General features: G+C 38.4%; 1 protein-coding gene across 31 annotated transcripts in view; it reads left to right on the top strand.

Annotated features, from left to right (window-relative positions):
- Positions 1 to 13,452, top strand: part of LOC110482163 (dystonin) — a 283,630-nt gene that overhangs the window by 81,731 nt on the left and 188,447 nt on the right. For 29 of the 31 annotated variants that reach the window (XM_085574702.1, XM_085574701.1, XM_085574705.1 and 26 more), the window contains one exon: positions 3,270 to 3,331. The exons of 1 other annotated variant lie outside the window; for it this stretch is intronic. In XM_085574702.1, coding sequence (XP_085430828.1) covers positions 3,270 to 3,331 — 62 coding nt within the window. Of the gene's footprint in view, positions 1 to 533; positions 684 to 3,269; positions 3,332 to 13,452 lie in introns of those variants that run through there. One more of the 31 variants, XM_085574695.1, reaches the window with a different exon arrangement.

Raw genomic sequence — 13,452 nt, 5'->3', positions numbered from 1 at the left:
TTTGCCTGTTTTTTAACAGGTTATTCATATTGGTGACATTTTACTGAGCTACTTTCCAGGCACATAATGCATAAAAAACTTTGATTTTGTCTGATATATCAGAATAATGTTCACAGGTAAAAGTAGAAAAATAGATTAAATGATTTAATTACCACAGAGGGCTTATTGTGATAATCTATAGATCAGATTATCTAACAATATGTGCTTTTTTCCTGCAACTCCTGCTTCACCTGCATTCTTAAATTACCTTGGCTTAATGAGTATCTGTCTGCTGGGTTCAGGGTGACTCTTCTTCCTGCTCACTGCTGTAGAGGAAAAAAACAGATTTCCTTGTTTGGAAAGCTCAACATTTGTACTCAAATGTCTATTACTGCACCTATAAGTTAAAAGAAGAACAACAAACAACCCTCAAACACAGATCCTTAATTAATATCTTGTTGTGAGTTAAAGCCAGAGAGCTCATAGTTTTGATTGCTCAGAAGGCACATGGGCTGTTTGCTCCTGTTTTTTTAAAAAAGGGGTGTTGCTCCTCTGTGTCAGCCAGGAGAAGCCCTGGTCACTCCTTGGCTCTCCTTTCCTTGGAAAGAAAGGAAGCTCTGAAGTCCTGAAGGGCAGAATGAGAGAGTGTGGTGAAGACAGAAAGGAGCAGAAGGCAGAGCTGGTGGGAATCATGTGCTGCATGGGTCAGTAATGCAGCCCGGGGCTGGGCTGGCAGGGCTGCCTGCGGGACAGGGCACAGCTCTGCAGGGAAAGCTTTGCTCAAGGGGCTTTTCCATGGGTTTCCTTCCTTAGCTGGTGTTTATGTGGTCATTTACCTGTTTTCTGTTTCATCTGGGGAGTTTCATTTGGTGTGCTTTGCTCTGAGCTTGAGCACACTGAACACTGTGGCACTGTATTTTTTCTCTTAGTGTGCATTTGCTTTTCTGGGAGCATGTGGGTTTTAGATTTAAAATCACAGTTGCGGTGCTTTGGTGACCTTTTCCCCCCTTTAATACTGATGTTTTTCACATGACAGGTGTCAGCTTTCGTCTTATGCATTTGGGTCTGTAATTTTTCTGACTGTTTGTGTATTATATATGTATATATAAAGGACCAAAGGTGTAAGCATCAGTTCTTTTGTGTATGTGAGCATTTTAATTGAAAATAGAGTAGAAATAAATAGTGACTTCATATTCTAACAAGACACAAGAAAGTGGATTTTTCAACCTTTTGTTTTTCTAACTGTCACCTAAGTAACACTTCCCAAAATGTAAACTTCTGTATATTTCGTCAAAACTAGAGGGGATTACCTTAGTAAAAAAGACACTTTGTACACATTGTGAAATTCTGCAGTTGAGAAACTTTGCGTTCTTTTTAAAAGAGCTACTCCTAATGAAACAGTTAAAAGTGAAAGTGTTTCTGGAATTATTTTATTTCTGATATTTTCTGTTCTCTACATTTACTGAATCAAAGCTTCCACCTTATTATGATAAGTAAATTCAGAAATGGTGTTTTACTAGATGAAGGCTATCAAGGAATATATGCAATGTTTGCTATATGAAATATAGCAAAAGGTATTTTTTAATCTGCCAGATTTTTTTTCCCAGTTGTACAGCTTTGCTCTCTAGTTTCTCTTTCTCCTCTTTATTTGGGTCTTCAGGTAGAATAAGAGACTGTAGAGCTGTGAAGTAGGGAAAAAAAAAACATATGCAAGAAGCTTAGAATATCTTGTGTGGTGTGGAAAAAGGATTTAGAAAACAGCAACTCCTCCCTACAAAGCCAAACATATAAAAACACTTCACATACTGCCTGGAGATTTCATTGCCACAGTGAGCTGTGGCTATAAAAGTTATAGGTGTGTTAAAAAGGATGGGAAAAAAAAACCCAGAAAAAAGAGTATCTATGACTATTAAATGCGAAGATATGAATGAGCATGTAGAAAGTCTGTGAGTCACATAAGAGGACTATGCAAAGGTTTCACAGGCTTTTACTTGTTTTCTTTTTGCTTTTGTTCCCCAATACTCATTTCTCACTAATGTTAGGAACCCCATATGGTGCTCAGTTTGGCCCAGGATAAACTCTGGTATGATGGTTTGTTCTTTTGAAAGACTTCAGTATCGCAACAGAGATTTGAAAGTCCATGAAAGACCTTCTGTGACTTTATTTGAATCTATTAATTGTTGTATTGACCAACATGAAAGCCGTACTTTTTAATGTAAAATAGCAGGATTTGGTTCAGTTCTTTTAGTGATAGCAGTGGGTGCATAGGGATTTTGTTTTGCTACCTGAGCTCATTCTCAGCCACACTGCAAATAGCCTGAGTCAATGAAACAGCTGCAGTTGTGTTGTACAGGGCGGAAGGGTTATTTTGTGTCATACAGGGCTCTTGCTATTTTAGGCTTGGGCAGGTGGTCCCAGTCCTGATGCTGTGACTCCTGCCCTGGGGAGCTCTGGGCTGGTGTCTGGCCAGGCTCTGTAGCAGTTGTACTGGCTGTACTGGCTCAGGTAGCTGGAGATAACTCTTGTGCTGGGGCGGTGGTTAGATTTTCTCCAGTGTGGCTTGGCAGAACACGTGCTTGTGCTCCCTACCCTAAGTGGGATGCTTTCTTACCTTGAGTCTATTGCATTTATTATTTCTTCTACAGTGTTTTGTGGGCAATCATTGATGCTAAATGCTACGCCAGGGAGCAAACTGCTGGCAATGGCTGGGTCCCATATCTGGGTTAGTGGACATCCCTGTTTATTTTGTAGAGGGAACATCCCTGTTTATTTTGTAGAGGGTTGAGTCCTTTCCCTGACTGAAGCTGTAACTAGCCCTTGTGTGTTTGAACAAGGGTGATATGCCAGTTGAAAAACATAATGATTGAAAGAGTTAGCTTTCATATTGCACCAAATTTTCTATTGCCTAATACACTAGTAATTTGATTATATAGACCACAAGTAGCATTTATAGTTCTTAAGAGTTTGCCATGATCTTTTCAGTATATTTTGAGTGCCAGCTGACTTCTTCTAGGCAGCTGGATTTTTACCAGTAGTCTACTATAATACCTGAGGGGCTGTTGCCCTGGAGGAACACACCTGGAGCATCAAGAAACTTTTTCATATTATGCTGTGATGTACTGAAAAAAACATTTCTGCGCTATTGTTTTGATTAGACATTTAGGAGTTTTTACAGGCTAATATGTTTTTAAAAGTTACTAGAAAATTAATTTTATAAAGGTCTTCATAAAGAAATCATCTACATAATTTGTAGAGCTGTTAAAACATTTGTTTTTCCTTTTTACCTTTAGATGAGCGTGACAAAGTACAAAAGAAGACATTCACAAAATGGATAAATCAGCATCTCATGAAGGTCAGTTGTTATTTCTGCCATGTGTGGATGACTGTTACAGCAGTGATTGGATCTTTTACTACATGTTTGATTTCAGCATGCAGTTGTGTTACATGTAAGGAAGATCTTAAATTGTGAGGTTTACGCACGTGCTTTGTCTTTGAGGAGTCATGGAGGAGTTGAAATGCTGCCCAAGGTGATCTAATGGAGTACTTGAATTTGAAATTAAAATGAGTCCAAGTTGATTTCTTTCTATAAGGCTTGGCTCATTTTGGGATTAGTGTGTCATGGCTGTAGTACCACAGCTAAGGCAAATGAAAAAAATATATATTTGAAGGAACATGCTGAGGAGAGGGGAATGACCTTGAGAGAGAGATCACTAGACCATTCTGTGGCATTGATATGCTGCTCATGGATTAGAAATAGAGCTTTTCCAGTGGCAAAAGTCACTTTTCAGTATCTTTCTTTCAAATAGCAGTGAACTTTACTTCAGGGACAGAGCATATTATTTTAACACAAGGTACAGATTTTAGTTGACAGAGAACTAAAAGCTGTGAGTTCACCTTTACTGTATGGCCCTTTAGTTCTAAATTTGCTGTCTCTGGAGAAACAGATTGTATAATTCCTTGACATAACTTGCTTTGATATTCCTCCTCACTCTGAGGTGGAATTCATGTAAAAGTCACATTAAATAAAAATGTATCTGAGTTGGTAAAAATAAAAATTGGCAGAGTTGAGAATTAATGAATGAGTGCAATGTCCAAATACTGTTGGAAAGATCCCCTTGTATTCATGTTTAGAGAAAAACAGAGTTTTTTTAGGGAACAACTTAATTATTTTTCTCTTGTGGCTGCTCTTGTGGGTATTTGAGCAATATTGGACACTGAAACAAAAGAGAATTTCTGCAGGATTGTGGATGTTTAAAACATTTTTTTACCTTTTTTTTCCCCACATCTTTTCAGGTTTTGGAATGTATGTAGCTTTTGGGAATGGTGTGGTGTAGGAAATTACCCAGGCTCGGAACTGAAGTTGGACTCAATTTTGTCTTTTGCAAGAGACCTGTCTTGCAGAGGGATCTTTTGGTCCTTCTCATCATGACTTAGCCATCAGCCATCATGTTGCTATCAGTCTCTGTGCAGCATGCAATCTTTCTGTGGGCAGGGTGAGTCTGGAGTCCCAGAACTGCTCATACCAATGGGTTTCCCTTTGTGAATTTTGTTAGACCCAAGGGAAACATGCTGTTTCTAGAAACAGCTGCTGCAGGGACCCCTTCTGTGCAGAAGCCTCCTCCTTTTATTCCTAAAACATCCAAGTGGCCCCATGTCCTGGCAGAAAATTTTACTTGCTAATGAGAAAAGACAAAAGGCAGTTCTGCAGCCTTCCTTTAATGAATTTTGCCTCATGTTTATAATATAAGAAATGTATCCATTGTAGAATATATCAGAGAAATTAAAGGGAAAAAAAGCATCCAGGAAGGTTGCCAAGACTCTGGAAGTAAAATGCAATATCCATTTCCTCATCTAATTGAGGGTGACTGTTTTCACGTTTATAGAGGCTACTCATTTTTTTGTGTATTAAAGAAGCATTTTAAAAATGTAGCTTTAATTTTCTGTGGGGTGCAGAAAGGCCTATCTGAAGCTTCTTGGAGAGCAAGACTTTAATATTAGTTAAATATAGTGCCTTATTTTACCCAAGAGTAGTGTACTGAAAATGATATTTCTATACAGCTTCATTTTACACATTTCTAAAACATGCATAGTCATCATTGTCACGCTGTCAACCTCTTGGGAGTAGCTTAAAAGAGATTTAGATTCTAAACCCATAAAGAAATGCGGGTGAAGAGTTCACTTTAAATCCTTTTGCATTGCTTGCCAAGGTCAGTGGCCTTATGCCTTAATTTCCAAATAGTTCTGGGCTGGGTGATTGCAGAGGAATAGACACAGATAGGAGAGACAGATGGGGTGTGTTGACTGTGTGTATTGCTGGCCTTGATCTTCATCTCAGATTGCTCACTTTAGAATTCAATTTAAGGGTTGCTAGCTCCCACAAATATAGTTTCACTGTAGCTCTTCCATTAACTTGGAATTTATGTAGCAACACAATTTTGTCTTGTGGAAATAGTTTGAAAGCAGGCGGTGATACAGTTGTCAGATTTCTGTTCTTAGACATTGTTTCTACAACAGTGACTTGTATGGAAATTAAAATCAATCTTTCAAACATTCTCTGTCTTAAGACCTAAGGGCATATTTAGAAAGTACTGTAAGGTGGAGGGGGTTTAGAAAAATAGCACAGTAAATGAGGGCATTTCTAGCAGAGACAGTGGACCTCTCCTACTCAATGCACTAACTTGAGCCCTCATTTTCAGCTATCTCCTATTTAATGCAAATCATATTCAACTCAGATTTGCCCATTCACTGCCAATATCTTGTTTCAGACAAGCCAGGATGGGAATTGTCTCATTTCAGACATTGCAATAGGTTTATTTGAGCTGGCTACCCAGAATTCTTTAATAGATAGCTGAGGGAACAGGCCCTTTTAAATGTTCCTCCACTAAAACATCTGCCTAAGGGGAAGATGAATTTTTTCCTGGAAATGCTTTTGCTCCACTGTCTGTAACAGGAAGTCGGTGTGCTTTGTCTGTCATGTGTATGGTTCAACAAGAAGCGGAAAATATAATAATGAAAATTATGAGAGTTCTTGGGAAAGAACAGACCATGCATGTGGACATGGGGATAGATTATATTTTAATTTCATCTTTTTTCCCCTCCTATTTATGTTCTTAGCTTTCTTTCTCCTGTTTCTTTTCTCTGTCCCCTGATTATTTTTTGCTTTCCCCCCCCCTTTCTTTTCTCATCTCTTTTTGCATTTTCCTTTCTTATTTAGTGCTTTCTTTTCTCATTCTAATTAAACTCCTATTTTCTTACAGTCCTTGAGAGAGTCCTGAATTTTCATGCTTTTATACCAGTATATCTAAGAGGTTTTATTCTAGGTTAGCAGCAATGATTCTTTTACAAGTTCCCATCTTTTGTTGGGGAATGGCATGGAAGCCTACTGTAATTCTTCTAATTAAGTTCTATATTTATGTGATTTACTGAGTAGCCACAAACAACAAGATGGCTATAAATATTTACCCTTCTGCTGTCTGTTGCCCATCTCTAGTTGCATTAGATTCAAAGTGTGTAAGTGCATAATATTTAAAATTCAGTGTTAGTCCCTTGTCAGTTTAGTTGAACAGTAAAGCATATTATGTTATGCTGTGCTAAAATAGAAACATAGTCATTGCAGAAATATTTCCTGCTCATGTTCTTGAGATACCTAGTTTTTGACAGGTACACAATATGTTATTTGCCAAATTCAGCTATGTAAGTGATTTTTGAATTCCACAGTTTAAGGTCAAGTGTACTGTCACTGAATTGTTTTGATGATGAAATTTTTCTTTTGAGTTGATAACAGATTTTCTGAGAACTGGTTGGAGCTTTAGACATCTTAAGGCTACTGTTTGCTGTCTGCTGGTGTGGCTCCAGTTTAAATGTTATCTTTTATGTCTTGTTGACATACAGACTGGAGAGGTGAGATTATTGGACTTTAGACTTGCCTGCTGCTGTAGTATAAGCTTCCAGGGAGAATTCACATGCCTGTGTAGTGTGGTGGTGGGGTATAGATCTCCTCTTTTCTTGGAAGCAGTCTCTGCTTCCAGCAAGTGTTTCACTCTGCTGCTGTAAAAATAGGGTGTTAAATCTTGCTTGAGCAGTAAGTAACCCTTGATGTGACGAGAACAGGTAAATTTGTGGCTGCAAGTTTTATTCATGTGTAGTGTTCTCATGGTTCTAAGGCGTCCATTTGATCCTCTAAAATCCAGCCTCCATGAAAGCCCAGAAATTCTTCCTGACATCCTTTGAATTCACAACCCCAAAAATTAAGGAAACAGTGAGGCAAGTGTGAAACACAGGTGGAGAATGAGATAAAAGTCAGAAAATAAAAGAAGCTGTTGGTGAAAACGGAATAAAAGCAGATAAATTCATCTTTGTTGATTTTCTTTTTCAAATCAATTAAAAAATATTTTTATAGTGCCAGGGTCTAGTCCTGAGAGATTAAATGGGCTATTTTAAAATACTTTGTTTCTTTATTAGAACTTAGGATGTACAGAAAATAGAACTAAAGGTGAGCAGAGACTGGCTGGTGGTATAGTGAACACCCAATATCTTCCCTTCAAGGGAAAACATTTCTTGCTTTTCATGGAAGAAAAAGTTGTAGAGAGCCTCTTAACTGGCCTTCTAGCCACACTCTGGGTGCCTGGGCAGCTCCCTGTAGAGGGACAGCTGTCCTGGCCATGGCACTGACAGGGAGCCAAGCCCCTGGTGCAACCTGCAGTGTGGGTTGGATTTTGGGACCCTTGGCTGACCATAGACTGGGAGAAACAAGCTTCTGGTGGGTGCAATGGGAGCATCCCTTCACAGTCATTCATTGCTCCAAAAGTCACTTTAAAAGGTGGTATTAACCAGAAGGCTTTTGTAAGTAGCAGGACAAAATGCTTTTGAAAACTACTGTTTTAAAGCCCAGTGTTCAAAACCATGTCCTGTCTTGCAGTGATAGTGCATTAGCAAGAGAGAGAACAGCTTTTTGTTGTGCACAGACTGAATGAATAATTCAGAATAGAAACCTGAAGTTATTGATTTCTGTGTGTCCTTCAGGCAGCACACTGTTTGCAAATTGCCTCTTAGGTCGATTGCTTTGTGAAATGTTCAGGTATGCCCTTAATGGCAGCAGGATTGACTATCCCTGATGGAGCACAGGCATTCCTTGCTGAAAGCTGGCACTTTACTGACACTAGTGGTTATCATTTTAGATAGCACTACTCTCAGTATCTTCTCTTTCAGCCATGCAGTTAAAATGTAATTTAAAATTCCCCACCTCTGTTTTAGAAATGAGTACTTTGTAGCTCTACATTGGTATTAAAGGATGAGGGACCTGGTGTTAGCCTAATGGTAGGAGCTTCTAAAAAATTCTCAATTTAACACCTTTTGATTTTGAAACACACTCAGAAAAAGCTGCTTTCCCCCCACCCCCTCCACCTTGTTCAATAAATTAAGACCGATTCCTGGCTGTGCTGGTGCATCGAAATGAGCTTTGTATACATTCCTTCCAGTTTATTCTGACAGCTGCTGAAAATTGTGTTGGGTGCAACTTCCATAAAATTCCACTTCAATGTGGTCCTCAGCTTGCTTTAGGCATTGGGTGCACTAAAGTATCAGTATTTCCTTTTCTATTTTGGAATTCAATTGTTTAGCTATGCCTACTGTCTTATGAGTGGACAGAAGAATATTTCAGTTTTTCTCCTAAATTTTTTTGCTGCTGTATTTTCAGGACTGATTCTAAAAGGTCTTGAAGTGCTTTTTCTTTCAGACATATTCCTTCTAAAAAAATTAACAAAAACAATTCTTGAAGAACATCATCAGTTAATGGTGTAAAGGAGTTTTTGTTGTTTTCCCTGGAAATATGCACAATTGTAATTTATTGATTGGGTACACAGTTTTTCAAAATTCCTCTATTTGGAGGTAAACCAGACTGCTTAGTATGATCTGTAGCCATTTGCAAAGCAGCTCAGCAAGCAAACTGGGGACTTTTTTGATATTTTATTAAAGTTTAGATGAGGGAGTAAAGTAACCGAGAAACTGAGGAAAAGTAGTGACAAAACCCACAACTTAAAGCTGCAAAAGAGGAGGAAATTGTAGAAAGTTTTAAAGGATAATGATGAATTGCATCACAAAAATCTCTCTGCCAGTAAGCAAATAAATAAAGAAATAAGCAAATTCAAGTCAATAAAAACTGTGTCACAGCTTTTAAGTCCATTTGATCGTCTTTAATGCATTCAGACTTCATGACTAATTGGGATCAGGAAAGAGAATAACTGAAACAAGTAAATTAAATATGCATGAAATAAAGGATAGCTTGAGCATATTGATATTTTTATGGCATGCAACCCTATTGAACCAGTTGAGCACATGCTTTTGTGTGTGTTGTTTTTTTTATGAAACTGGTTTATATAAGTGCTCTTATATGAAATAATGAGTATAAGGAGAACTAAGTCTGCCATGCAATGACTACTGATGAATTAGAACTACTAGAATCAATATGCTTCCTATTATAGACTTAATATATTAATGTATTAATTAATTCTTTTTGTTCAGTCCATTGTTTACAATTAACTCTCAGCATAGATTTTATTTAATATTATTTATTCCTTGGAGATTGAGGAGATAATTCTAGCATTTGCAATTAAGTGTTGACTTTTTAATTAATTGTTAAATTATTCATGGGCTTATTTTTATCTATATACTTTTGATGTATCTGTATCTAATAATAATTTATGTATCAGTTTAGAAGTACTAGGGTTTGATCTAGCTCCCTTTGGGTTAATGTAACTGTGCCATTGGCTCCAGTGGGAGCAGTTTTTGCCCCAGTATGTGGACTCCAGACAGTGAGCAACATTTAATCATAAATATTACCTGAGTATTTTGTTCTATGGCAGTATTTGATATACTCTGGAAAGTGAGGCTTACCCTGAGGTAGTGTAGATGTGTGACTGCATGAGGATCTTAGCAGGCATCAGAATAAAAATATTTTTCCTGTAAGGAAATGTGTTCTCTGTTAAAGGCATTTGATGCTTTGAACAGGGACATTTAAAGGCAATCACAGTGTTCACAATGCTCCTCTACTTAAAGTACCTTGATTTTAATTGGAATAATATTTTATCAGCCAACGTTAGTATTTTTTACCTACTTCAGGCATGTTTGGAGTGTATTTCCTTTGGTGAGGGTTAGTTTTGAGCCAAGTTTAATGTTATTAGCATTACATTTGCATACTTCAAGCAGTTCCTCCCTGGTAAGTTACATTTGACAGCATGTAGTACAGGCCAGGAATGGTGAGGCCAAGTTGGAAACACAAAGAGTGATGAGACCTGGGTGTAGTGAAACACTGTGGCACGCTTCTGGCCGAGGAAAAATGGCAGTATGACTGCTGTTGATTGGAAGCATTGAGCTGTATCAAGAAAATTGATGGTGGATTTTTGGTCACTAACTTAGCATTGGAAAGACAGAACTGTGTAGCAATGGGGAAAAGAATTTATTCTTATAATTGACAGGAGGAACAATGTGGAATTCTGCATTTGAAAACATGTGAAGGAACCTTCAGTAGCCTACGTAAGAAAGGCATTTCTGTGTTACAGCTCAGCTCATCCCCAAGCTTATTCCCAACACTTGCTGTTCTGGTCCCTGCCTGCTGCAGGAGTTGAGGTGGCTGCCTCTGGTGTGGACAATTTTTTGTGATTGAAATGTCAGCCAGAGAGACCTTCAGCCTGCCAGATTCAGAAAGTCACTATCGAAGCTGCTTTGTTAGATAGGTCTGGACTGGCTGGGAAGGGCTGCTTCAAAATTTAAAAAAGGAAGGTAATTTGGAAGCAAGTTGTTGTAAATCCCAGGCTCACTTTTCAAAGGAAAGAGAGAAGTGAGAAGTAATAGCAAGATAATGAACTGGAGAAAGCAACAGGTAGAATCCCCTGGGGAAATAATACAGGACAGGCAGAAATGCAGGAGATCTGGCAGTTATTGAAAGTGTTTGTGTAAGAGGCACAAAGGCAGGTTACAGCCAGGCAGAACAGATAGGAGACATTTTATAGAAAATACTGCTGCTTTCAAGGTGTGTGAAATACAAAGGAGCTGTGCAAGAAGTGGAAAAAAGGGTAGCAGGACGAAAGGTTTGTATAAAGAAGTTAATAAAACAATGTGGGGTAAAATCAGAAGTACAAAGTCCATAATGAATTAATGTGACATGGAAGATCACATGAGAAAGGCCCTGTAATTATGTCAGAGTATGAAGAAAAAAGAGGTATGGATACATTATCAAGGAATAGAAAAAGAGAACTATTTTTGACCAATGTAGAAATGTCTGAATTACTCTGGTCTCTTTGTTCTATAAAATGCTGAAATATGTTTTAATAAGATGAGGGTGAAATTCAGATAAGGAAGCAGGAGATTGAAGAATATTTGGATAAGCTACATTTTCTTGTTGCACAGCTTTATTTATCCAACAGTTAATAGCAAACTGATTTGTAACATTTTATCATTCTATTTAAGAATTCAGAGCTGTGGTAAGTACCTGCATTTACAACACAGAGCAGAGAGGGGACTTCTAGAATTACAGTAAGCATAATACCTCTCTCCCAAGGAGAAGAATGAGGAGTCACAGGCCTTGCAGAGTGATTTCTCTCCCAGGAGAGCCTGTAGCATCTGATCTTTGAAAGTGGGTAGACAAAGAGGAAGTGGTGCAAATGGTATGTCTATAACTTTTTTACATGCTACCACCTGTAGTCTCATTAGTAGATTACTGTCACAAAATTTGAATGAAAGGATAACAGAGCTTGCTGGGGTATTGCCATTAATAACAGCTGCAACTGCAGCTAGAGCTGCTGGTGGGAAGAGCCAGTGCCATCAGGTGCTGCTGCCATGGGTGCTGCCAGGTACTGCAGCAGCAGCACCTGGCTCTGGGAGGCAACACCCATGAGCAAGGACCTTCCATTGAGAGGGAGCATCCCAGTGCCTGCTGCCCTCATGTACGTCATCTTTAAGTCAGGTTTGAAGCTCTGTGACTTTACCTTTGCAGGTAAGGGTACACCTGTTTCTCTCTGGCTGTACATCTCTCTGGCTCCAGCCTTTTGTCATGTCAGCAACAACTGTCATTCTTGCCCTGCCACAAACCTTACAGGGTTCATTGCTTGCCCTGGACTGTGTTGGCTTATGCCCAGGGAGCTCCAGGAGCTACACACTAGCTCTTCACCCTGCCTGTGGGCAGTGTGGTGCTTAGGAGACAAGAAGGCAGCTTGTAATTCTGCTTTCTCATGGTCACACATGTGGGCACGTGGCTGTGAAACTCTGCCTGGCTGTGTAACTTCTGATCTCTGCACGGACAGGAGGTTTGTAGACATCTCTAACAAAGCAGTAAGAAAAATTTTCTTGAAAGATCAAGGGTAGGTTATGATAATTTGAGTTTGTTTAGTCTGAAGCTAGGAAGATTGAAGGGAGACATGATAACGTGTCCTCAGTATGTAAAAAGTGTTTATGCAGAGGCTGGTGAACACATGATTTCTGAGGTCAAACTTTAGGGGAAGGGACAATAAAAACATCAGTTTATTTTACAGGAGATTTAGTTCAAAGATTAGTGAGGAAAAATATCCTTCTCTGTAAAGCCAAGTAAGTGTAGTCAGACACTGAAGCATTTGTACTGTGTTTTACATTTCCTTCATTTGGATTTTCAGTAATAAATTAGAGAAACATCTTTAGTGTTTCTTAGCCAAACTGTGCAGGACTGAGTGATCTGTTCTGTACTTTCTAAACTTACACTTTTACTATTTTATGATAGCTTTGTAAGTCACAACCCTTCTCTGGTGAAGTATTATTCAGCTTTTGAGCCTTGAAGCTGATCACTGCAAAATGCCTTAGCAAAGCTTATATTTTTATTACTTTAGTGATTTCAATCTGCATTAATCCTACAGTTCCAGTGAGAATGCCTTCTTTGAGATGATTGCCATGTAAAGTGAAGCTTAGTGATGTTTATTTTATATTCTTTGTTAATTGTTTATCACATTTATACCTTTGTAAATAAAATATTTTTGAAGGGGAGAACATGTTACAAGAGAGCAAATCCTCTTGATCATGAGTCACACTTTCTTTGTTTTAGCTGTTTTTGAAATTTATAAATATTTTTAGTCTTATACACAAAAACATCAAAACAAAGTTTATTCATCTGAAGAAAGACCTAAAATAATTACAGTTGTGCTAAAGAGGGAAGAGATGGAAATGCTGTGCCTTGAAATCACAACTTGTGCAATAAGTGTTGTTGGCTGGGAGTATGAGTGGCATGGAACCTCACGTGACAAGCTACATGTGGCATCAGCCCTTTATGTTCTCTTTGAGCTGTCCACAAAATGAAGGTTAATTTAGTGTAGTAGATTCTAAAACTTGCTGGACATCTCTGTGATTTTATGTTTTAGAACTTGAAATTGTAGTGATGGAGTAGACATGCATTTTATGTTAGTAAATATGCATTTCTGCCTGTGAATCTGCAGGGGCTCCACTGAGGTGGATTTG

The sequence above is a fragment of the Lonchura striata genome, chromosome 3, assembly GCF_050655825.1.
Source record: "Lonchura striata isolate lonStrDom1 chromosome 3, ASM5065582v1, whole genome shotgun sequence".
Taxonomy (NCBI): domain Eukaryota; kingdom Metazoa; phylum Chordata; class Aves; order Passeriformes; family Estrildidae; genus Lonchura; species Lonchura striata.
Note: the sequence above shows the minus strand (reverse complement) of the source record. Positions and strands in the feature narration are given on the sequence as shown.